The 26,243-nt window shown below is 38.5% G+C and overlaps 1 protein-coding gene across 1 annotated transcript; it reads right to left on the bottom strand.

Annotated features, from left to right (window-relative positions):
- Positions 1-1,424: 1,424 nt before the first annotated feature.
- Positions 1,425-25,766, bottom strand: SLC6A4 (solute carrier family 6 member 4). Its single transcript, XM_009278163.2, has 14 exons — positions 25,481-25,766; positions 17,247-17,854; positions 16,306-16,440; positions 15,272-15,491; positions 14,583-14,721; positions 14,054-14,188; positions 12,074-12,177; positions 11,189-11,316; positions 10,709-10,821; positions 9,787-9,918; positions 8,124-8,223; positions 7,646-7,746; positions 5,253-5,420; positions 1,425-4,514 (listed from the first exon to the last, which is right to left on the bottom strand). Exons 2-14 carry the CDS (start codon positions 17,707-17,709, stop codon positions 4,440-4,442), a joined length of 2,013 nt encoding a protein of 670 aa, XP_009276438.1. The 5' UTR covers positions 17,710-17,854; positions 25,481-25,766; the 3' UTR covers positions 1,425-4,439.
- Positions 25,767-26,243: the final 477 nt, after the last annotated feature.

Below are 26,243 nucleotides of genomic sequence, written 5' to 3' on the forward strand. Positions count from 1 at the left end.
TATCTGACAGTGGTCATAGTTTTTAGAATACATTTTCAACACTTTCCATGATAGTTTCTTTCACTTTGTTTTGTGGTAAATTTTTCACTTTTATGCTACAGTAAGGTGAACTAATATAAAAAAAAGTTTTTGAGATGGTGGTTTTCTAATATTTTGTTCATCAGACTTAGTAATTAGACAAAATGTGAGTAAAATTAAATGCCAAGCTTGCCAGTTTACAAAGACTTGAAATGGTATGAGTTTTATATGTAAGCTAATCAAGTAGCTAAGTGCTTACTCCAAGTGTGGATCAGTTTGGTTTTGCTGTTCTGTCTAGACAAATGTAATGTGCATTGGTTCTTCTGTTGGAATAGAATGAAGGAGTATTTAGCAGTGGGCCAAGATTCAAACACTGAAGGAAATCCTTTGCTGTTTGTCAGAGGCCTTGTTGGTGTAGTAAACTGGACTAGATATTCTGCTTTTTCTTGGAATTGAGTCTTATCTTTGCTCTTCCCATAAGAGAGAGGCACAAGAGACGTCTACAGATGGATTATGAATATTAAATTTATTACAATAACAGTTTACAGTACAAGGCACATACTGATGACTTACAATCAGCTTGCAACACTTGTAACTAAACAGCCGCATAAATTAATACAGGTGCATCATGTACAAGTTGGAGGCAATACTTAGTTCTGTACAGCTAAAACCGTAGTTTAATTCTCTTTGCTTCAAAGGCAAACGTGGTCCTAAGTTACCAGTTTCATAACTTCCTTTTCACTGTTCAGAATAGAGGGTAGGATATACCCGTGTGATAGAGAAGCGGAAGGTGAGCTGAAGAGAAGGAATTTGTTTGTTTGCCTCAGAACACTTAATTGCAGTGCAGCCCATTTGGTATCAATATAACTAGTTTTTGTACAAAACCAGTGTTTAATGTATGGCTAATTGATGAGCTATCTGATAAATATTGGTTACTCTGAATGTTTTCAGATGGATATGTAAAAGGAAGAAAAAAGAACCAATGATAAAAATAAATTAAATCAATTTCTCAATATTTCAACCACTCAGCTAAACAGAGATACTAAAAAATGAACTTATCACAAGAATATTTAGAAGACTTCAAACCGGTATGCCATGTAACCAAAAAAAAAAAAGGGGAACTAAACTGCCTTGCAAGTTCAGCTTTTCTAGAATGAAAACATGGATGTATTTTATCTTTGTATTATTCAGGAAAAGAAAAGCCTTTTTAATCCACTTCTGGAGGGCTTCCTTGCCCCCTGTTCCCATAAAGACCTCGGACTGGATTACCCTGGTGAAAAGAGAGCAAAGATCTAACATACAATCATATCACTAATGATCTTCTGGACTGCCCATTTCTAAAAATATTTTTCCTGTGACTCTAACATAGAATCATATCACTAATGATCTGGACTGCCCATTTCTAAAAATATTTTTCCTGTGACTTTGCATGTCTACATTGCCTTTTGTATCTTCAAGTGATTTTAAAAACTTTCACCTCTCTCAGTACATCTGTACTCAGAGTGCATTATTCTCATTTTTCAACTGAGAAATTCAAGCTGAGAGACCCTGCCCTATTTTACACCGTGACTGTTGCAGGGCTTCTTGGCTGACTTTTAGTCCACTAGAAAACAGTGGCATTCCTTGCTTGGCATTCTGTGCTAAAAATGCTCGGAGAGACAGTGTCTGTTGTATATTAGTGTCTTAAAAAATACAAATTAAAGAGGCATCTTTTGCCATTTCAAATGTTGTTATAAAAGAATAACATCAATAGTGTTGCACACTAAATAGCAGTGATTTCTGCAATTACTACTCTGCAAATAATTCCATTAGAAATAATGTTCCCAGTTTCAGTTTGTTTGCAAGGGCTGAAAGAGAAACTTTGGCGTGGATGCAGATAAGGCTTATATTTAACTCAACTATTTCTGTCCCCGCCTTCATCCTTACTAATAAAAGGTAGCAGAACGTCTGTTTAAAGAGGCTTTTGCAAGTTGGGTATATGTAAATGACTAAAAATTGGAACGGTAAGTTTTGGGTCGGTCGGTTTGGTTTGGTTTAATGAGCCTAGCATGAAACAGTATCAAGTCTGGCAAGAATTTCCAGTTGTAAGATTTATCTATTTAAATACTTACCTATTTAGGAGGAAAACCACCTAGCGTTATTTGAACACCAGTCTGAAGAATGGAGAAGCTGGGTAGGGCTTTCTCCTTTATTTCCCACCCTTGATATTGGATACATAGGAGCACCTCATTCATCTTACATTAACAATTCATAAGTATTTTTTCAATTAATGAACTCAGATAATATTTTTTATTTTAAATCAGTAATTTTCTGACTGGTAACTTAATAACTAAATGGCTTTCCAATATTAAAAGCATTCCCAAACTGTTCCTCTTTTCCTCACAATGAAGCCAGTTTTGGAAGTAGTTTTCAAATATACTTGAGGGATAAGCTACAAAACTATTTCTTACGAGTAACTGTCCAGTAAGACAGACTTATTATGTTTTTCTGGTGGCAATGCAAGAATATACTCCCTTTTTAAAAACAGTTTAGGAGTCTTTTGTTTGTCGTTCCGAAAGAACAGCCATTGTCCCTTTAAGTTATTTCCTTATTGGAAGCTGGGCTTGAGACCTAAAGTTAAGTGAACTCAAGTCAAGAGCTGAAGTGTAAGGAGCCTTCCTCCAGGAGGTGTCTGCACACCGAAGGAGAAAAACCTTGGCGGAAGATGAAAAAGTTTTCAAAAGGCAAACACACCATCACTGCTTTCCTCTAACATGGTAAGTTCTTCGTACCGATGTAAACTCTTCACTAGGTTTCTTAATGCCTGCTGCTACGAATGCATATATAACCTTGTTAATTTTAGCAGTACGTTACCTAAGTAGACTGACAGATACAAAAGAGACTTTTATCCTCTATTTTATTTTACTTTTGTTATAATCTATGTGGTAGAGTAAAAATAGAATGTAAGCTTTTACATAAATGACTACTACTTAGGTTTATCTAAACTTTCACGTAACTGCAGCAAAACCATCGTCCTCCAGCTGACTTGGCAATTGCAGTCAGTCTGAAGGGCAGTTACATTTGAAGAGCGTGTGTATGCATATAATATAAAGAGGTTAGTATGTGCACGGAAATGAATTTGTATATCAGTGCCTCAAAATTTAATATAAATAGTTCTGATGAGAACAAATCCTGCTGAACTCTACTCCTTGTTAAAAAAATTTCCCCTCCTTTTCTTCTTCAGGGTGAAAACCAAATGTGTTCACATTAGAATATGAGCTAATATGAGCTAATAAATCTTCAAAGTAGGTTTGTATAGTTTGTTAAACGTACTTCTGTCAGCCAGCCAAAAGGATTATTCTAAACTTTAGTTCTGTACTAGGAAAGAATAGAAAAAGCCACAGGCTCCAGCAAATGTTAGTGTGAAATTAAATTTAAAAGAAAAAACCAAAAAAACAGCAAAGCAGAGAAGCAGATCTCTAAGATTCCACTTTTTGGCATTGGAACTCAAAAAAATTCATGGTTGGTCTGTAGTCTCTTCGGGTGTAAGTGTTAGGGCTGTCAGACAATAATTTTGTGAACATCTAGCTTAGTTATGAAAACAGTATAGTAAGTACTAGCACCTTAGGTACTTGTCAAGTAACCCATGATGAGTTTTTTGTGGCTTGATTGGGTCTAAAGGAAAGTGAGGCCTACAACGTTACAAAAAATGCTGTTGTAGTATTTGTTATGCAAGAAACAATTAATAGAGACTGTTACCATCTACAAAACGCAGGAAATGAAAAGGAGGATAATGCTACCAAATGTGTGTGCTAACATATGCAGAGCTGTATATAGTGCTGCTCAGGATTGTTTCCTCTTCCTCTGTCTACTCCACTACCTAGGGATCGAAGAATTTACTAATTTTTTTTCCTAGCTTATAAAACCCTGTGTTACTTGAGTAATGTGTGGCTATCAGAAATATTTTTGTATTTTTCAATGTAGTTTAAGCAATTAGAACCTTAGAAGCGAATACGACATTGCCCAGTACGAACGATCACATTGAGGAAGATGCAGGAGTACTGCCACAGACTTGGGATTCTACACCTAATCCTACCCACCGATACTCGTCCTATAGTGGCTTATGTGATCACGCACACTTTCAAACAGCCCCAGTGCCCACGCATGGAGTAGTGGTATTCTCATGCACACAGACATCCTCGTGTTTCCAGAATGAATTAGTTCTCAGTCAGTTCGTTCAGTCTGGTAAGAAGTGCACAGTAGATTTCATTGAATTGCTTGGATAAATGTGCTGGAGGCATCCTGTTTCCAAATGCCCGTTGTCAGTGACAGAAAACTCCTCCATTTGTTGTCTCAGCTGGAAATGTAATTCTTTGGGGGAGAGAGTATGGGGAAAGTTACGTTTTATGCTCCCCCTCTCTCCCCCCAGAAAACAGGTTAGCTTATACTGCATTCATGCGGATGTCTCCAAAAGGAATTTCTGTAGCTGTTTCTGGAGTAATGCTTTTCAGAATACGCTGTTGGAAAGAAATCAATATTAGAAATTGATTCATTTTAGAGATAATATGTAACATGACAGCCATTTGGAAAGAGATTTATAATAAAAAAAAACCTCTGGTTTGAGTTATACCTCTTGAACCACACAAGGATGTTTCAGGCTTCTGTTAGCTCTATGAAGACTTAAGGTGCTATAGAAGTACACAGCATTATTTTTTAATTATTTGTAAGACATAATTTGAATCAAAGTTTGACAGATGTCGTATTAATGCTTTAGGACTTTGCAGTTTACTTGGATACTCTTTCTGAACTGGTATTTATGTGAACTTAGAAGAAACCCCAAAAACGTCATCACAGATTGCCACAGATTTATGGCAGAGAAATCTTACTAAGTGTGGGAGAGAAAAAGAACTTGTTCTTGCAAATATACCCAAGGGAACCAATATTTCACTGCCCCATTCGCATGATACTGTGTCTTGTGTGATTTCTAGGAAAAGCCTCCAGTTCACCAGAGCTTAAAAAAAAAATACTTGATTTAATATTTTATATGAATATGTCAGCGGGCTCAGTAAGACCTGGGGAGATTTGTGAATCACTTAGAATGGGCAGAAGACAATTAGCTATCAGCTGGCTAGGAACAGAACAGCAGTGATTCTCAAGTCCCAGGGCATCAGACCCTAGAAAAATCTACACGTAATATTTCTAGGAATCAACTCCTTCCTAACAGCCAAATAGAATCAACAGAGCATCGTGGATACCTCCTTAAGTGTTCCTGGAGTGATGATCAACCGATAAACCATGTAGATTGGAATACAGATGATAGAAGAGGTTCCTATGCAATAACCCACTACTGTGGTCCAGTAGGGATAATTATAATCAAAAAGCCGTAGCTCAGGAGGATTGGACAGAAAGCTGCAAGTGACAAACTGAAAAAGAAAAGAGGAAAGTATGAATATGTGTACATACTTACTTTAGGGAACGCTGTGTCCCAGCATAGCACTGAACTAAAAAAAATGAGTAGGACTCAAGAAGGTTTAAACATGTCGACAGTGAAAAAATCCTACATGACATTAGTATGGATTTAAAACAAAACAAAAAACCAAACCCACCCAAACCCACTTCTGGATATCCAGACTTTCCTTCAGGAAGTTTAAAACAGCTCAGGAGCTTTAGAGTAGAGCCCAATGAGTAACTAACTGAAAGGAACTAGGTAAAAATTCTCATGTGGATTGCTTATTCTGTAAATACACGTGGTGTGCTTCTTGCTTATGAAGCATTGGAGAGAAAATTCAGGACCGGACTTGTACATTTAAAGGATAAAAAGATGTTAGATGGACAAAATCGGATTGATTGATTCCAGTGTGCAGAAATTCATCCAGTTACCCTTGTATTGAGCCCTATAACTTGATTCCAGCTAAAGCATCCCTTCCAGAAAGGCATCATCTTAATCTGAAGCCACCAGAAATGGGAAGTGTACAGTTTCAGTTTACTTGGATACTCTTTCTGAACTGGTATTTATGTGAACTTAGAAGAAACCCCAAAAACGTCATCACAGATTGCCACAGATTTATGGCAGAGAAATCTTACTAAGTGTGGGAGAGAAAAAGAACTTGTTCTTGCAAATATACCCAAGGGAACCAATATTTCACTGCCCCCATTCGCTGATACTGTGTCTTGTGTGATTTCAAGGAAAAGCCTCCAGTTCACCAGAGCTTAATACTTAATACTTGTCCCATATTTAATTACGATCAGTGTCAGTTCTGCTTTGTCTGAATTTTAACTCACAGCCACTGTGTTGTTTTTTTATGCTGTTCTTTATTGGGTTGTAGACCCTTTTAATACTCTTTCAAATACTCTTAAAGTACTTACCTGTGGTAATCACATCAGCTTTCAGTTTTCTCTGTGATAAGCTATACAGATTCCATTTTTTTCACTGTTACTTGTTTTCTATAAGTTTTATCTTTTCTGTGATATTTTTCCATAGCATTTCGGTTCTTCAGTAGATTTACAAATGTTATTACTAGTTTGGATATAGTATTCTGGTGTCAGCTCGATTAATGCTGTTAGATCATTTTCCTGTGCATGTCCTTCATGACTGAAAAATTTCTTGTAAAACAACAAATACTTTTAGTTGAATATTACAGGAATAATATTTGTGACTATCCTTAGAAGGATCTCTGAGACTGTTTTTTCCAGAGTATCATCAGAAGATCAGGATTACCAGAAAAATTTCCATACAGGAAAAACATACTACCTTCTGGGCTTTCCTTAGTTTAGTTTAGTTTCCACAGGGAATACAAATAGCTCTGCCTGGTAACCACACCGCCAGAGCTGTGTTCCTCTCTGTTTATTTTACTGTTTTAGGATCACAAAGAGGACAGTAGTATAAAAGTTACTTGTGGTGTCACACTTATTTATAGCTATTTTTCCTTTCTTTTTCTAGGGGTAATAAAATGAAATCTGTTAATTGTGCATTGATCATTACAAGTGTTTTGAATTCATTCTGTAGGTCTTAAATCTACATTCTGTGCTTCATAAACCCCGTCTTGACCCGCTCTGCTCCCACTAAGGCTAGTAACAATAAAAGATAGCGTGAACTAATTTTGGATCAGGAAATGAACACTTTATGTTAAAATGTTATCAATAATACTGCCAAGTCAAACATTGGGACAGTATTTCCAATTCTGAATTAGAGATTTATAAAGGTTGCAATTAACTGCTGTAAATTTTAAGTGGAATATTCTAGAGTTGTCAGTCAGCGGTTGCTGAGACAGTGTATTCACTTATCTTGGTTCTCCTCCCCAGACAGTATGTTTCATCATCATCTTTTATTGCTTCATTTTGCTGAGGTAAATATAAAGCAATAAAACAAAGTAACTTTGCTCAGCAGAGGGAAGGAGGGGAGTTACTCAGAACCCAGTCTTATTTATCTAGCTCATCTACAAAAATCCTTAAAATAGTGATTTAGTAACAAGACCTTGCATCATTGTATTGGATTTTTCACTAATTGAGCCTTTTTGGTTTAACAAGAATTGTTACTAAAGAATTTCACAAGAAAATTCTGTAATTAAACTTTTAGAAGTCTAAGTAGCTGCATTGTTCAATGCTAATTTTCTTGTGCTGGAAAGAAAAAGCTATAAAGAAAACTCACCAGAAGGAACATGGGACTAATTGCTGCCCAGCAAACTCGCCAGTACCAGCCTGGGGTAAAGCCCAGCATTTCTTTCACATCATTGCAAAACTGGGTGATGCCTGTGGAGACAAGTGGGAGGAGAGTGGTGACAGCAGATAGAACTTTTTTGTAAGTAAATGTATACGCCATTTTGTATACACAGCAAATAAATTCAGAATCCATCATGACAGACTGTTTTGTTCATATAACTTAATTATATTAAATCCTTAATTATTCTGAATTATAGCTCTTGTTACTTTGAGATGTCACTGTACTTCTGTCAGAGAACAATTATATAATTCTCACAGATTTGGTAATCGGTGAATTTGTAAAAAGTTTTGGTAAACTTTTTTCCCGAGACATCAGTGATCTTGTCTGCAAAAACAGAGGAAATGCTATGCTGCAGAAGCTCAGGAGTTTGGGATAGCGTTGTTTATCAACGTGGCAGTAAACGTACCATAGAACCAGGCCACAGCAATTGCTTCCAGAAACACAACTGTTAGGACAGCTGGACCAGTGGCATATTCTTCAAACAGCTTTACCACATACGCGCCTCCCTAGAAAGCAGATCATATTACCAGTGAACCAAAGATCCAGTGACGGAAATGCTGTAATACTGTTGTTTATTATTGCCTTCATCTGGACCAGAGCATTCACAGATGGGTAATTCAGTCAGTTCTGTCGCTTTGTGGCAGTTCCTGCCAGTGAAATCCTTGGGCGTGCTGCTGATCTGCTCTCTGGTGCCGTGCAGAAAAGCTAAAACTGAATCTGTGGCAGTTCTAGCTGGATTTTAATGAACAAAAGAGATTTGGTGGGGCTTGGTGGGATGGCTTTTTGCATGCCTTCTGTGATGGCTCAGGTTGGAGAAAGAAGGTGCCATAGTTACTGAGCAGGAAACAAATAGGGAGTTCCTTTGCTTTCTTTCCATTTGGGATCTAGAATCAGATGAAGGAGGAGAGCATTGTGTCTCGGAGAGGAACTAAGTCTCCTTTTACAGCAAATGCTTTAAATGAGAAGGAAGTTGCATGTAAGTGAGCAAGTGGAGTGAAACATGACAGAAAAGCCAAGTATTTTTTCCTTGTCCCTTATGATCGTTACACTCATTATTCAAAATGTTGCTTGTTGTGAAAATGAAATCCCGCAAGCCCCACAGGGACTGTTTGGTGTGACTGATCATGATTTCTGGCCTGATTTGATGAGGAAGATCCAGGAAATTCATTGCTAGAAATTTTTAGAGAACAGCAACGGTCAATTACAGCATTTTCTAGCAGATAATTTTTTGATCATTCTTTTTTTAATTCCAAATACATTTCGAACATTGGGAGAATTAAAATAACAATTCATATTATTTTTAAATGCGGAGCTTTTGAGAACAAATAAACCATGTACAAAATGTGGAAGGTTGCTTACTGATTCAGCAGTTGGAGCAACAGCTGCGTCATTTATGATGTGTAGCACATTAGAGTTTTGCTGAATTGCAATAGGATCATTTTGCAACACATATTTCCTAGTGAGAGATACTGTTCACATTCATTCCAAAGATAGATTTCTAATGCATAAAGAAAACAGGCTTTAATCTGATTTAATCCGATTTCTTGAAACTCTCTTCAAAAACTACTACCCTCTCCAAGATGTCATTTGCAGGAAGCTGCCAGTAAGGAAGGCTGAGGAACGGGTAAAATACTTACAAATGTCAGGGTTGCTAACGATGCCAAAAAGCAAATGATGGTCAGACCAAGGACAAACAAACATTGGGAAATTAAAATAACAATTCATATTATTTTTAAATGCGGAGCTTTTGAGAACAAATAAACCATGTACAAAATGTGGAAGGTTGCTTACTGATTCAGCAGTTGGAGCAACAGCTGCGTCATTTATGATGTGTAGCACATTAGAGTTTTGCTGAATTGCAATAGGATCATTTTGCAACACATATTTCCTAGTGAGAGATACTGTTCACATTCATTCCAAAGATAGATTTCTAATGCATAAAGAAAACAGGCTTTAATCTGATTTAATCCGATTTCTTGAAACTCTCTTCAAAAACTACTACCCTCTCCAAGATGTCATTTGCAGGAAGCTGCCAGTAAGGAAGGCTGAGGAACGGGTAAAATACTTACAAATGTCAGGGTTGCTAACGATGCCAAAAAGCAAATGATGGTCAGACCAAGGACAAACAATTCCCTGCGTTTGCTCCAGACATGCGGGAATTCATCCAGTACTCCAGTGATCACGCCCTCTAGTCCTGCAAACTGAAAAGCATGGAAAAATCACTGGAAGATAGAGGGCAGTTTCACCTGCTTTAAAGTATGTTTCAATGCATAAGGAGCTTTAAAGCATTGAACACTGGTGCTTTATTCTGCCTGTAGAGTTGGTGTGACTGTTCTTTAGACAGTCTTTCTTCAGAACTTTTAAACTTTTTAAGGTGGGGATTTAGTCTTCACGTATCTGTAGGAAGTGCCTACCATCTAGAGAAAGTACTATATTACAAGTAACAGGATGCCGGTAAGTGGTAGGTGGCTCAGTAGAACCAAGATTGTGAAATCAGCTGAGTTTAGCCTTCCTGCAAGGAGCTTATTCTCAATCTGTAAAAACAGGCTCATGTGGTAAGTTTTTAGAACATCTGCTTTTTGCAGTGCTGTTGAGAAGGCCACCTCCAGTTCCCACCTTTGAAATCCAATTAGTGTGAAAAAATTCCAGTATTTAATATTTGCTTTATAAGTTTATAAGTACAAGAGAGGAGGAGCCTGGAAGGCTGCATTGAACTGGGCGTTTATGAATCAAGTGTTTTGGTTGTGCTTCCAGGTCTGTTACTAACTGTCATGGTATAACTGACAAATGATTTAATTTTATTTAGGCCTATTTAGGTCAAAATTGGAGTAATAGTTGCTGTCTTACAGAAGGCACATGGAGATGCCAATCCTGCTTTAAACCCTTTAGTGACAGTGCAATATTTGTAGTTCTGTTTCTTCTGATGTTTGTGGGGGTAAGGCCATACATCAAATACCGAGAGGTCCGCTGTCTCGCGTACCGTCTACTCACCGTGCTGTCTAATCCCAGTGTGAGTAACATCAGGAAAAAGATGATGGCAAAGAAAGTGGAAGCAGGCATGTTTGCAATGGCCTCAGCATACGTAATGAAGAGGAGGCTGGGTCCTGATATTAGAACAGAGAATTAGGGATAATTGTTAGTGCACTACCGCTGTGAGGAGGACAGGCTGTTTCACTGTACCGTGTTGTGTTCCAGGGGAAAACTTCTCCCCTGCAGGCTATTTTGCAGTGTGCAGTTAACACCACGTCTGTGAAGCTTCATGCAATATGACTTCTATATGCTGTCTTTGTGGAATAATTTTTTAGCTGTACTGTATATTTATAACAGTGCCCTTATCATAAAGTAAGTCAGTATCCTGAATTACATACTAAATATTTTGCCTAATTTGGGCTGTTCTCAATGTAGAAGATAATAACAAATACATTCTATCTTAGAAGCAGTTTGAGAGATGTGTACAAAAAGTTAGCCTACCAGTATCTTTGGCAACCTCTGATACATCTTCATTCCTCATCTCAGCCATGTATCCCAGCACAGTGAAAATGACGAATCCAGACACAAAACTAGTCACACAGTTCACGGTACTGGTAACCAGAGCATCTCTGCAACAGAAGACCTAACTCATATCAGGGAATTGGCATCTGCTAGAAAGGACAGTTAACTACCAGATGGAGTGAGTCACTGATCTGGATAGATTCCTACAAAAACTAGGGTAGTACAATGAAAAGAACAAGCAGCAGATTTGAAAGAAAGGGGGGGGAAAAAAAAAAAAGGAAAACCACCAAAACCGCACGACTACTTTTTCTTCTTCAACTTCAAACAGATGCTGAAAGGTTGGTCTGACACTGGATTGAATGCTGGATGTATACTGGGCTTTTTAAAAAAAAAAATAGGAATTACTATAGGAATAGTAAAGAATTCAGAATTTTATTTTACAAGTTATAAATAGAATTTTTTTAAGATAAGAAGGAAACAACTATAAATTGCCTTTCAGCTCAAGACTTGAAAGTAATTTCCTAACTGCTGAGATTAAATAATTACAATGTGATTGTTTGGCAGGGGTTTAGTCCATTTTGTTGTGGCAGGTTTCTACATGTTAGACTCCTTGCTGTAATTGGTAGAGATTATCTCTCTTCAGGGTAGGCACAACAGAGAAGAAATGTTTTAGATTGCAGGTTCTTTCAATAAGGACTTTTGTTCTGTTATGCTTCTGTCTGATTTGTATGTACACAGGTCTGACAATTCAGTGCCTTTCACCAGCACTGGTGAAAGTTATGTGAAACCAGTGTTTCTTTTTTGTAAATACCCACAGTTACTTTTTTTAACTCAATTTTACGTCTAGAATAAGGTAGAACTCACTGGTAGCAGTTGTTATGGAATTTGTTGTAGCTGGCATAAGCCAATAGGACCCCAAAACCTGGACCAAGGGAGAAAAAAATCTGAGCTGCTGCATCCACCCAAACCTGAAAAATATTGAAGATCAAGAAAAAAATGACATGAAACAGATCAAATGATTTTGGCATATTCAGAATATCACGTAGCCCTACAAAACCATGTTTCACTAGTCTGCCTATATTCTAGTCCTGGTCTAACAAACATTTTGTTAAGAGAGCATGTTGAAATATGAATATTTGTTGTAGATCTGTGAGAGTTGTAAATATCCACTATAATTACAGTGCCTATGCTGTGCTTATTGTATCTCTCTACACTATTATAAGTACTCACTGGCAGTTTCACTTCTGACAGCATCTTAGATTAATTCACGGTGAATTGCCTGTAATCAGTTTAACACAACTTTTGTTATGTATAGAGAGCGTTCTATCCATGATTTTGCAGTGGGCTCGGCCCACCTTCCTCCAGACTGTGTGCGCTATGGAATAGTCCTATGTTTGGCTGTGTGTCCTCCAGGCTCAGCAGTAGATGATCGCTGCTCAGATTTTTCCTAGACTTAATGGAAATACATGACAGTGTGGATGCAGTTCTAGTCCTTAGGACTCACTTCAGCTTTGTTGTAGCCATGACAGATGCAAGTGTGATGATCTTGTTATGAAAAGCCTGTTGTACTTGAAAAGTGGCCACAGCCTTAATGAGTAGTGTTCCTAAAGTACAATATCGGTTCTCTTTCTGAAGGTGAAAGTCCTCATTCATTTATCCTCTTTTGATTGAAACATGGAGTTCATTACAACTCATTTCTAATACTTTCTTCCATCGTGTGAGGCCATCCTGTATCATCCACAGACAGCTCTGTCATCGTCCAGCACACAGATTGCAATCTGCTGTCCTCACTTCAGATACATCCAATACAATATCAATGCCCTTTATTGCTTTTTCAGAAGATGTGGTCCCTTATTGGAGATGCTGCTTTATCAGAGACTGGTGTCTTTTCATTTCCTCTTCATTCAAAACTCTGTATCAGGCGAGCAGCAGCAGACTTGCAAACATTAGAATTTTTAATCTTTGTATTTGTAGTATTTATTGCTTTGGGGTTTTTCCATCACCCTCCTCACTAGACACTTTCATAGGCAGTGAAGTAAGTGCAGCCTTGAGCCTGATGGACTACTTGTCATCCACAGAGTTCAAAGCTGAATCAGATACTGGAATGCCTGGGGTTTGTTGGTTAGCTCAGTCTTGTCCTCATTCCTCCTTTCTTTTCAAATCTTGGTGGTGTATGCAGGCCTAACTGATTTATTCTCTCTCCACATGCACTTGCATGCATTACTGGCTCGTGTTTTAGTTGGTGGCTACAGAGAGTCTCCTTGGGCTTATCTGCCAAAGCTTGTCACAGGATAGAGAGCTGAAGTTTCAACTCTAGTAACCTGCACTATTTAAATACGGGCAACTGTGGACACCGTTGGGCTGTGGAAAAGCCTGCCCAAGTGTGTAACGATCCCCTCACAGCCAAAAACACTGCAGCTAGACCAGTTGTTAGGGCTTAGTAAATACAGTTTGCTCAGTGTGACTGTCACAGGTAAAGGATTTTGTTGCAGTGTAGCAGCAATCATAGCTTCTCACTCAATGTCAGGCTGCTCACCATTTTCCCGGCAAAAAATTGTTTGGTCACTTGCTTTCTTTCTAATCCTATCACTAATTCTATTCAACCACTGTATGGGAACTCTACTGTTAGTTCAAGCTAAATTGATGGTGGACTCTTAATCTTTAAAAAAATCTTTATGATTATGGAAAGAATAGCATGACTGTTTAAATGAGAGCATGAAGTCAGGCTTTTAAGTCCATGCTAAGACATCTGTTTAATCATGCTCTATGCTGAAAATAGACATTGAATTATATACACGCTGATAGACTAAAAGCAAATCTCTACCCTTTTATAACATTTTTTACCTCAGTGGCCAGGAGTTTCTGCCAGTCAGGTTTCAAGTAGTAGAGGACACCTCTCCAAGCCCCAGGCAAAGTTGCACCTCTCACTAGCAGGATAAAGAGTATGATGTAAGGGAATGTGGCAGTCACCCATACCACCTGTGAGGGAAAACAGTAAGAGAGCATTTGCCATGGGTAGAAAGTTAACAGGTGGTAAGAATGAGTTATTCTTATTATAGCTCTTAGCATTTATAACATCTTCCTGTGAACTTCTCAGAAGGTCTGTAAACAGGCAGTTTGCACAGCTATACCCACGCTTTCTCTTGGCAGGGTTGTTCTTGTCCAGAGAACACTGGCGTAACTTACTGTTGTTATATATTACTTGGATAACTAGCAGTCACTCTACAGTAAGTGCTTCCCAAATACATGAGCCTATAATTCCTGTCATGAAGACAATCTGAGATAATTCTCTGTCAAGTTAATTAATTGGCTCATTTAGAACTGCTGCTAGACTGTACTGTACCAAGTTGATTTGTCTTGCTTTTGCATTCACCTTGCCAGATGTTTTGACCCCTTTCCAGATGCTGAAGTATACAATGGTGAAGATTAACAATAAACAGAGGGTCAATTGCCAGCTAATGCCCCCCAGGTCATCCAGCCCATTGGACCTGTGCACCTGTAGAACTTGGCGGCTGAAAGAGGAAAGAAAAACACAGTATAGATATTTTTTTAACAAATGCTTATGTTAAGTATGCTTTGAACAGTCCCATACTGTGGTCTGAGCACTACAAGTAGTCCTGAGTCTTTGATAAGTAGCCTTCAGAGTCATGTTATTTTGGTTTGGTTGTTTTTTTTTTTTTTTTTTTTTTTTTTTTTTTTTTTTTTTTTTTTTTTTTTTTTTTTTTTTTTTTTTTTTTTTTTTTTTTTTTTTTTTTTTTTTTTTTTTTTTTTTTTTTTTTTTTTTTTTTTTTTTTTTTTAATTAAAAGCTTGATATTAATGGTACACCAGTGATGATAAATGCTAAGTGATGACAGCTGACAATGGTTGGGAACCTCTGATCTAAAATGTAGAGTACGTTCCCATACACCCTAAGCTTACGTGCGCCTACAAGTATTTAGTTCTTGGAATAGTTCTGAAAAGGGTACCATTAATAAAACAGCCCTGCTCCCCCTCCAAAGAAAAGCTTGCTACATGTTCCACCGTTCTCTCTAATATTACTGTCCTCACTTACATGCACTTACGTATAAAATTCTTCCGCGGGAGAGATGGAGTGCAGGGACCAGCTGACATTGTCCTTGCTGAAGTAGTTAGTGCAGTTGCCTGTGTTCCAAGCATTTGTGCAGCTAGTCCATGGCAGCTCCGCCGTGAAGGAGGATACGAGGTAGTAAAAGGCCCAAGCCATAATGGTGTTGTAGTAGGAAGCTACGTAAAGATCTATTATACAGATGGCAAAGCCAATTCCTAGTAAGGCAGGAAATAATTACATGAAGTGAGTGTAAGTTTTAGGCCAAAAAAAAAGGAAGGAATTGGTTATTACATCAACTGCAATTACTAACTGTCTAAGGCAGTTCTGCAGGAGGTACACATACCCTCTTCAAATGTTTACAACACTGGAATTTCTTGTGGCTTCGGAAACACTCAGGCTCCGATTCCAAAAAAGCATCCTTAATCAAGACAGTACATGTTTATATAGGTTTTTTTCACCTGTTCCTAAATTCCGGGAATTTAGAAATAGGCATCTTGCACTCTCAGTAAATAAAAAAAAAGACAAGACCAGAGCTATAACACTGGGAGCAAGAGTAAACGAGCATATGGAACAGGTCCTTCTACTCTAAAAGACTCTCTGGTAGGATAGCAATTGACAGACTAGTCTGAAGGTGGGGAATCATTTCTTTGGTATTTCTTTGTAATAGAAATAGTACATCTTTACTCTTTCCTGGTTTTAATTTTGCCTTGGATTCACTTACTTTATTAATTACATTTTTTGTTTTCTTTTTTGACATTTTCAGGCTTGGGTCAGGGAAAGTGGACTGGCCTCTATCTAATCAATTTGAGAGTTGCACGTCATACATGTATATGAGAGTACACACACACCTCTGCAGATGTACACAGAGTTTTATGAAAGCTTTCTTTGTAAAGCCAAAATCTTGTGTAGAACAAGACTTGCTTTGTTTTATGAGCTTTTCAGATTTTTTTTTTCAGAAATTTCACCTTTATAGGAAAATCTTCCAGTTATTCAGGAAGTTCCTAGTAATTTTCCATTTCCCTTTTTTACCTTTGAATATAGGACATATTTTTCTCCAAATTGAAATACACCCATTCCTGTGGTACTGTCCTAGTGCTAGTTCCATATAGAAGAGAGGAATCCCTCCAAAGATGGCCATAATTGTGTAAGGAATGAGGAATGCTCCTGCAAGAAAGAAAGCAGATGTTTATAACTCTTCATAGGACTTCTCTTCCAACAGTACCAGCACTCCATAAACAACAGTTCCTTTTATCCCACGGGGAAAACGCATAGCCCCTCCCTAGCCAGTGTCTCACACTGAATTACCATGGGCTTTCTTGTAAGAGTAAGTACTCAGCAGTGTGAGTAAGAAGCGCCAGTGTCCCACACTGAATTACCATGGGCTTGTAAGAGTAAGTACTCAGCAGTGTGAGTAAGAAGCAACACTCAGGCCAAACTACTCACATTTCTGTAACAAGTGTGCATAGGATTCACCAAGACTGTACTGCCTACAATGGATACAACTGTGAGATGGGGTACAGATAAAATAATTAATTTCTTCAGTAAAATGCCTGTTACACCAGGGAGACAAAAGTCCTTTCCAAGATCTCCTTGATCAGATGTATATTTTGGCTGAAATGTCAGTGAGTCCAAGACCTAGCATTCCCGATGAGTGTTTTGACATGTTGGTTTATCTGATTTTAAATACTCCTTGGGACAGGGATTGAGGCTCTTCTCTTGGAAGGTGGTTCTGCACCTAACCGGCTCTCAGCTTCTAGTTGGACTGATTTTTTAGATCTTGCTAAATAATTTTTCTTCCATCTTAATCTGTCTAGTTATCCTATCCCAGTATTCAGGTTTTCCAGTCTGCTTGAAAAGTAATTTCCCCTTGGTCATTTGTTATATATGATATTAAAATAAGCCACTAAATCATCCATTTATAAGCAAGGAAGTCCAGCATTAAGGAACAGCATACAGAACTAGTCACTGACCTCCTCCATTTTGATAGCATATATAAGGAAATCTCCACACATTTCCCAGATCCACTGCATATCCAATGACAGAGAGTAGAAAGTCAATTTTTTTACTCCAGGTCTCTCTGTCTTCTAGCTCCTTCAGCTGCTGCTGGCCTTCTGCTCCGCAGGTGGTAGAAGTGGTGGTTGTAGTGGTGGTTGTGGCTGCTGGGGCAGTGCACTGGGCATCTTCCACCTCTCCCATTCCATTACAGGGAACAGAACTCTGAACCCCTGAATAACCATTTGAGATCTGAGCTGCCTCCCCTTTATCTCCCTGGCTGGGATGGACTTTATTGCCATCCTCCACTAGCCGCAGGGCAGATTTAGGGTTCCTGACCAGAAGTCCGTTCCCTTTGCAATCTTCTCCTTCGTTACAGTCTGAGACATCTTTCTTGGAAGTTAGCGGCGCAGTCTCATTGCTTGTTGCCTTTTTTTCCATTTTTTCCGAGATGTGTTCTGATCACTTGCAGACGGACAGCAGCAGCGAGTCCCCTTGTGGCTTGTCTTCCCACGCTTCTATTCCCAGCACTTTTAGAATTCCTCTTCCATATTTAAATCCATCAGATTGAAGGCACAAACACCATCTAAGAAATGAAAAATAGTTAAAAATCCATTACAGGGCTTACTGATGCTGGTAGCTTTCAAGTTACAACTGACACATTCTGTGATTAAAATACTTTTGGAAGTAACTAAGCATCACAGCATGCAATGTGAATCCTTTAGCAGATAATCCATTCAGGATTTTGTACAGAGAAAGGAGGGAAGCAATCATCCTCTTCTACAGCAGAAGTCGGTGTACCTGGCTTATAACCTCTCAGGCAGATTTGCTGGACTTTGTGCATTGTTGGACAACTCACAGGCAGTCACAGTCCTGCTGTCTTCTGGTACCACGTTCTCCCTCTGAACAGTGGTTTCACACCCAGGGAGGTTGTGGGACTCCCAGTTTGCAAAAATGAGGGCAGAGTTTAGTGTGGCTTGTATTTTCATTTTCATAAGTTCATCCTGTGACTTCTACTGGCAATTTCTAGATTCACCCAGTATGAAGGGAAAATAAATAATTAAACAAATATGAGATAACAATGGATATACAAATTACATTTCATGACCACCTTTCTTCAGAAATCCCACAGTGTCTGCTATGTTTAGCAGCAGACCTAGAAGGCTTAAACAAAAGTTTAGAAAAAGTATTTAAATCTCAGTGGTTTTGCATCAGGTAACTTTTGAGGCTCAGTCAACGCTAATAACAAGGTAAAAAAGATCAGGAAACTTCAATTTGATCGTTTTGAGTAAGAACTAACATATTGGTCTAAAGGGCAAAACTTGTCCCCAGTTTTATTTAACTCCTTGGGGAAATAAAGGCATATCATTCTCTTTGGATCTGCTAACACTGTGGTTCCAGACCCGGGAAGGGTAGTGGGCACTACTCCTGTTCTACTGTCCACCGCCAGCAAAAATAAAGGCACTGGGAGAATCCCTGGCTTTACCTGCCCTCTTCATACATGCTAGAAGCGTAATCCAGGGGAAATAAACCATCCTGAAATAAAGAAAAAGTATAAAACAATTAACTTTTCCTTCAGAACAAAAAAAACAGAAAATGAACTGTGATTCAGTGGGTCATGTTTTGTTTTCTGCTCATTTGTTCAGGTAATGTAAATGCCCAGCTGCCTTTACTCAACAAAATCTTGAAATAGGAGCTGATCCTCTGTGCTGTAAATTCCCTGGGGTAGTAACCTTGCTGTATAGCTAGCAAAGTGTTACACAATCTACACAATGCCACCACAGATTTAAGTTATTATAATTACATCTAATTTTTCCTTTTCAAAGCATTTTACCACAGTAAATATCAATGTCACATCCTAGCAGAAGAACAAGCATTATTTCACTTTTAATTGTTGGAAAAACTAAAGCAGAGAGGGGATATTATTTGCTCATTGCCAGAGCTATTAAAACTCAAGTTTTTCCCAGCTTTCAGCCTTGTGCAAAGACTGTTAAACCTCTCCCTAAACATTTATCAGTGCAAGCAGAAAGAGAAGGAAAGTTACCGAGAGCTGCAGAGCAGACAGGAGGATGTTCTCAAGATAAAAGTCTCTTGAAGGTGTTGTTTGTAACTTTCAGAAATCTCTATTTCTTCAAGCTCACATTCTGTCTTTACCCAGGTGTTCTTTTCATCATACAGCAAGCAGTGCATCATTAATGCTGAATTCTTATAAGAGCAGTACTTCGCTACCATTAGTTAATCATCCACAAAGGCTGAAACATCTTCAGAGTTCCAGAGAAAAATACTATGGCAAAGAACAGGAGTTCTTTTTTACCTGCGAGACTATAAAACCTGAATGTCTTTGGAGTCCGAAACCTTCCAAATGTCCCAAAAGAGCTTGTGTAGATGAAAACAGCCCTACCACCACTGGTGGCAACATAAAAATCCTAGGAAAGGCCACAGCCAATCCTCCTCTTGTATAAAGCATGTTAAATATAAGGTAGGAATATGGAAAAGTAACCTGAGCCCTTCTGGACTTTACACCTCTTACTCATAAATGGGAAAGCAGTAAAGGATGTTGATTTAACTCCATTATCTCATGAGACTGAATTTTCCATACCCGAGGCTTAAACTCTTAGTGTATTTGTAAAACACTTTATTTCTGCACGTAGATACTTCTCGGCACTTTCTTTACGGAGGAGAGGTCGTTGAAAGTATTGTTGATTTCCCGGATCTGTGACAATCAGGATAGTTGTCTTATCCAGATCTAAGCCCCTCCTGGTCTTCTGCAGACCACAGGAAAGACATATCGCATTATTTGAAATATTTTTGCAGAATTTTCAGTGGTTTGAGCCTCAAATATGCAAAATGATGTGTGAACTTTCAGGGGCTTCAGCTGGAATTTGAACTATTCCTTTCTGAAAGAGAATTACAGCTTGTCAGCTACCCTGGGAAATCTGGAGTGACGGACTCTACAGCTATGCAGTGGTGTTCACAGCGGCATAGTTGGCACATGAAAACAGAACAGTTACAGAATCGGAAGATTTCATTACACTGTAAAAAGCTGTGGGAGAATGTACTTTTTCCCCCCTCTTGTTACAATTCAAGAAAAAAAATATCTGAAGGAATTGTAACCACTACGAACAGTGTAAACAGCTGCAGAACTAGAGCTCTCGGGGTTGAGAAGTATGCTAGGACCACTAGGGAAGATACCCAGGGGAAAATTATGGTAATAGTGAAGGATTTTGCCCACCTCAGCCTCCACTTCATCTCTGCGCACCGATCGCTCAGTAGTTACAGGTGCTAGAATGACGACAGTGAATGATATAAGAAATGGCAGTTTATTACCTATTTTCAATCTGAGCTGTTGCAAAGGTTGCTTTTACATAAATACACATTGGCTTCTTATCGCCAACATAATTAGCTACAGAAGAAGAAGGAAAAAAAAAAGAAAAAGAAAGATAGCTGTGCCTTCGTTTCGTTTTCATCTGTGTTTTGTAGACATAACTTTGCTTCTTTGAGAGGCCCTAAGCATCTGCGCCTTTTCTCTCTCCAGTAGGTCTGAACAGAAATTATTCTGAAGGGCAGTTTTTATCTATCTCCGTAATGCTGTGTTGTCCAGGAGCACGTGAAAGGTGCCATGCTGCCAGCCCTGTAAATTGCACTCCCCCTTTATGCAAAGAGTGACTAAAGAGGAGTGACCCTCAGCTCTGCTCCGGAGAAGCACCCTGTAACAAGCAGCGTGTGCTCTACAACTATTCCCTGCATTGCTTGTTTGTTGAAAACACTAGGATGGATAATTGAAGACATGTGTTTCCACGAGCTTGGCTGAAGCCACCAACAGAGTTCACATAAGCCAAATATTAATTAAATTATAATTTTTGGTTACTCCCACACAGAGCTAAACTTGAACCAGCACTGTAGATGTAAAAGCCCTGTATGTCCCTTGATGCACAAAACCAACTCCTTTGCCTCTATCAAAGCAGTCCTCAAGGAGCATCCCTGGCCTGGGGTCCGGTTCCTTCCCGAGCAGGGAGCTGCACAACCGATGCGTCATCGCCTTGCTCATTTCTTGAGGCATGCAGTGACCTCTCGTGGCAGAGTGGCAATCCCTTTCCTTTAACGCTCTGCCTTGCAGTAAACCAAATCCTTCCAGCACTTTAAAACAAAATGATTTTCCTGTTCTCTGTATTTTTTTTAAAGGAGAAAATTGACTTTTAATGTGTCTAGGAGATTAAAACAATTAGGTTGAGGTGCAGCAAATACCAGATGCTTCAAGGGAGGCAAATCTTAATGCACCTGGAGAATACTTGATTTGAGGCAAGGCAACACTGACCTGAATTCCTCAGCACGAGGGTTGTGCTGAGCCCCACTGTGTTGCGCACAGCCCCACTGTGCGTGGCTACAGAAGTCATTACTCATCTCCAAATGATGAAATACATTTTAACCTGCACAGTTGCAAAATCTGTATATTTGCATATATTTCACTTCATACAAATTATATTATTTGTTCATATGCTAATTTTATAAACCAACGCCTGCTGGAGTACCAGCCACTCACGGGGTTACAGCTGCATTCCTGTAGCAAAACTCACATTACCACTGTCACACTGCTCCTCCATCTGCCTTACTTCTGTCCATTTACATGCTAGCACTTGCAAAGAATTAAAGTACTTGGAACTCTAAGACAAAACGTTAGCCTACAGTGTTGGCAAACAGAATGAAACATTAAGATGATTTCTGTTAACTTGTCCTAAATCTCACTTTTATCACAAAATATTTAAGATTGTTAAAATTATGTAGCTGCTTGACTGAATATTACACCTTGCAATAAAGATGCAGTTCACACAGGCAGTCCAGGGAAATAACTCTTGTCTAGAAAATCAAGCAGGAAGTTTGTTTGACGAGATAGAAATCATGTATCCCACGCAGGAAAAGGCTGTGGTGTTTATCGCAGGTACTGTTCTCACCTCTGAGCCACAACATCAACCATGACCCTCCGACAGGCACGTACCTGGGTGTTTCCAGGTACTGGACTCTGATAAATATAGCAGTAAACATCTCTGGCCTTCACTCTCCTCACTGAGTCCTAGTCTGTCTTTTTACACAGGAGGGGAGGTACGTGACCTGGATGGCAGTGAGAACCTCGTAAAGATTATTCCTTTTGACAGGCTTTTGTGGGCTAGTGCGTTCCTGTTTTGCTGCACATGTGGTGTGAAGGACTATAAAAGCTTCATATTTTTCCTCTGATTTTGCACAGGCCAGGAGTAACCCTTTAATCAAAGTTATTACGGGATAGCTCAGATGCTCCCATACTGTGAGGAGTTGTTAGAAAATAAAAATTTCAGCCAATTAAATCTTGAAACTAGGTTGCACTAAGTTATGATGAATTTTACCTGCTGTTTGTCATACGAGTCATATTTAGAGTTCATAACGCAAAAAATAATGCCTTTTGCTTTTGACTGTGTTCACATATACTGATTTCATTAAGAAATTAGTACCTAGAATATCCTTTTCTATTAGCTTGTTTCCATTAGGTGAGCCGATAGCAAGTGTGACAGATTGTATTTCAGATTTCAAAAACTGATACCCATAAATACATAGTAAGAAGATACCGAGTCCCAGCTTTGGTAGGGCTGCTGTGGTTACCACAGAATCAGAGGTATTAGGTGCAAAGCAGATATAAGCTGATATCTAGACCACCCCTCAACAACTGAAAATTGATTTCTTCAGGATTTTTTTTTAGCTGTGCTTCTCTAGTCTAGTTTAAGAGAATCAAAACTGACTTTTGATAAAGAGTGATCAAAGTGGGTCCAGTGAATTATTTCCATACGTAGCAGGTCTGATCCCAGTGCCAGTGATTTTAAATGTAACTGGATTGGGTACTTCTGCACATCACTGTAATATGTGAGTATTTTATAAGAAACTTGCAGTATATAGATGACAAAATGGATCCTGTGTATGAATATTTGCAGTTCTCCAAGGGCTTGCTCACATTCTTACTAAAACAGAGTAGAACTGTACTCAACAAGTAGTCCCACCGAGACAATGGCCCTTCTGGAGAATAAAAGGCTACTTACCAAAGCAAGAATGGCAAAAGTAGTGAGCTCTCTCCAGTTAACTCGTGTATTCCCAGATAAGGCTAAATATAAGTAAGATGTGAAAATAGTGCTTCTGAAAGCAATAGTATTGGGGGAATATAAACCTGTACTGTGAGTTTTACGTCATAATCTGGTCCATGTTTCAGTCTGAAATTAAAAAGTCAGCAGGAAAGAGACATTTTACCTTTAAAAATTTGTTGAGAAGACAGACACTGTATTGTAGTGGGAATGCTGCCAAACTGATGACAGTCATTTAAAGAACGGCGTGGGGGTGTGTGTGGAGAAAATGCATTTTATGGCTCGGGAGTGCCCACATGTAGTGCAAGGAAACAGATAAGCTTAGAGAGAATGATATTCCTTTTGTATTCTTCCTCAAATTATTTATATAAACTTGAAGGAAGAGTCATAACACAGCAAATATCACCAAATAAATAGAGCCCTGTTCCTTAATATAACTCTGCACAGGCAAATTAATGGGCACAGTGTGTCAAGTAAAAGACCTGTTTGCAGACTCAAGTCAAAGACTGGCTGCATGTACAGGCCAGCATGCATATCCTTCTGTTTGTAATGTTTTTACCTAGAGACAGTAAAGAAACATTCACCATTGTTTCCAGATGATGTTTCTTTGAAGGAGACTTGTTAATGGCTATCTCCAAATTACAGCCCCTTTATTCGGGCTCCAACACTTATCCCATAGACGGGCTTCATTATGTTGTGTAAGTTCTGTGAGATACAGATTGCCAGATCAACAGAGCTGCAAATATACAGTTTTGGAAAAGAGTTAAAACATTAGCATCAGAAAGGACACCAGGACACAGAACGAACATTTCTTTAGGCTCTTAATACTGTTCCTAATGAAAACTTGACAGTTTATATTTCCATGGAGGAAAGCAGGAAAGAGCTTAAATACACTGCACAATTCCATGTGTGGGAATAATTTAGGGGTTTTATTAAATTCCAGTTTTGGGGCAGTTGTTCTTGATTTATATAACCATTTGAAATTCATCACACCCTGTCCTATTAGAAAATGGACCCACAACAGTCATTTGCTATATGCCAAGTTTACAAAGTACTCTCCAAGAAAATTATGGTCAATTCCTTCATCAAAAGCACCAGAAGATGAAGCCCAAGTGTATGAGACCTCCCCTGGTAAAATGCCTGACAGCCAACAACCCACATTAAAAAAATTCCACGTTTCCAAGAATCCAAATCCATTAAATGCATGATCCTTTTCTCCCCAGGCTTTCTTAACACATCAAAATATGTTTTCCATGACTATTTATATATTCAGTTGCATTGCATGTCTCACTTAAACTTCCGTATTACTTAGCAAACTAACCCAGCAAGCCAGCTGGTTCCAGCAGTAAACATGATTGACCATAAATTTATATATGACATACTCTTCAGATTTATTACTTACAATAAATCTGTCCCATTGACTTAGATAATTTACTGTGCTGGAACAGTTTACCATTTAAAATATAACTTAATACGGTTAATAAAGCTTACTTTACCCTTTTAAAATAAGTAACAGTTTGCATTGATTTTTTTTCCTTCAGATTCTGCTTCTTTCCTTTATTTTTTCCTTATAGTTTAATGCTTTCTTGTAAATTTTAAGTAAACTTTACATTCATAATGCAATTATATGGACTGCCAAAATTGTAATTTCAGATTGTCATAACATGTTCTGCTACAGGCATTTGACTCCCAGCATTCATAACTGCTGGACAAGTGCCTGAACGAGACGGAGTAAAGCATACAACATCAGAAAAGCAAGAAAAAGCATAAAAAGTTTAAAAAAATCAAAGCAAACTTTCACCAAAAATCAACATATCTTTTTTCCCCCCAGAAGCTTTGTTAGATGTACATTTTCCCAATGTTTTAGAAATTACTCTAAGACCTTAAAAGTTAATTTAAAATGAAACAAAATATAGTATACATATTTTAGACTGTCATTAGTATTTCAGATTTTATAACCAAAGTTGAAAGAGGCAATGAGGAGTGAAAGTTAACAAACCTCCAGTACCTGCTTGCTTCAGAAGGTAGGCTCTGAAGACAGCCGTCTAGGAGTCTCTCTGAATTTCATAGAGTACTTTAGATAGCAGTGTGTTAAAAACAAAATTATAAAGTACCTGTCTTTCGGATGGGTTTGAAGCGTTTTCCTTGGAGTTATCCAAGCTCGAGTAACCTTCACCCACATTTACTTCAGAGTCTCGGGAACTCAGCCTGTGGGCAACTCAGCATCTTGGTGAGGTTTTTGTACACCAATCCCCCTCACATGGTCTGATTTCCAGATAATCTGCTGCCAAAGAGCTCTTTAAGAATTTTTGCGTCACTTTAGTCAAATAAACTTTATGTTTCACCAGGGCTGCAGCTCAGTTTTCCTCCTAGAGGTGGGTGGCTACATTTGTCTGTTCTGATCAGTTCAAAAGAGCAGGATCCAATGAAGGCAGAGTGAGAAGGAGGGAAGCTTTTCTGGTAAGGGACAGTTTTGCTGGCCGTTATTACAGCTATAAATAAACAGGATGATGATGATGATAATGATGATGGAGACAACAAATGAGACGGAAGTTTTGAGGGAGTCGGTAAATTACAAGTTTGCAGGTGGGTCTGTAGATTACAGAAAGATAGGAAGGACTGGGATATTATCGCAATAAAAAGGCTTGGAAAGAATAATTTCTGTTGCTGAACACTTGCATTATTTTAATAAAGAAATAAGATTTAGTTTTGTTTTAAAGCGTTAAGCACAAATTCTTTAAAAAGCGGTTTGCTGCTTCAGTAAGCTCAACAAGTAATTTCCTTTCTTGCTATTACTCCTCAAAATATCTCACTCAACCTCTGACACATGCTTTTTTCTCCAGCGTCTTTCACCCAGGATTTATTCATTCCTAGACG

The sequence above is a fragment of the Aptenodytes forsteri genome, unplaced genomic scaffold (genome assembly GCF_000699145.1).
Source record: "Aptenodytes forsteri isolate BGI_AS27 unplaced genomic scaffold, ASM69914v1 Scaffold66, whole genome shotgun sequence".
NCBI classification, from domain to species: Eukaryota; Metazoa; Chordata; class Aves; order Sphenisciformes; family Spheniscidae; genus Aptenodytes; species Aptenodytes forsteri.

Coding starts and splice junctions, on each gene's coding strand:
- SLC6A4 (XM_009278163.2), bottom strand. CDS start 17,709: ATGGAAAAAAAGGCAACAAGCAATGAGACTGCGCCGCTAACTTCCAAG. Junction 16,441..17,246: donor ATGCTATCAAAATGGAGGAG/GTCAGTGACTAG, acceptor TCTTTCTTGCAG/GAGCATTCCTCATTCCTTAC. Junction 7,747..8,123: donor TGCTGTGGCCTGGTTCTATG/GTACGTTTACTG, acceptor TTGTCTCCACAG/GCATCACCCAGTTTTGCAAT.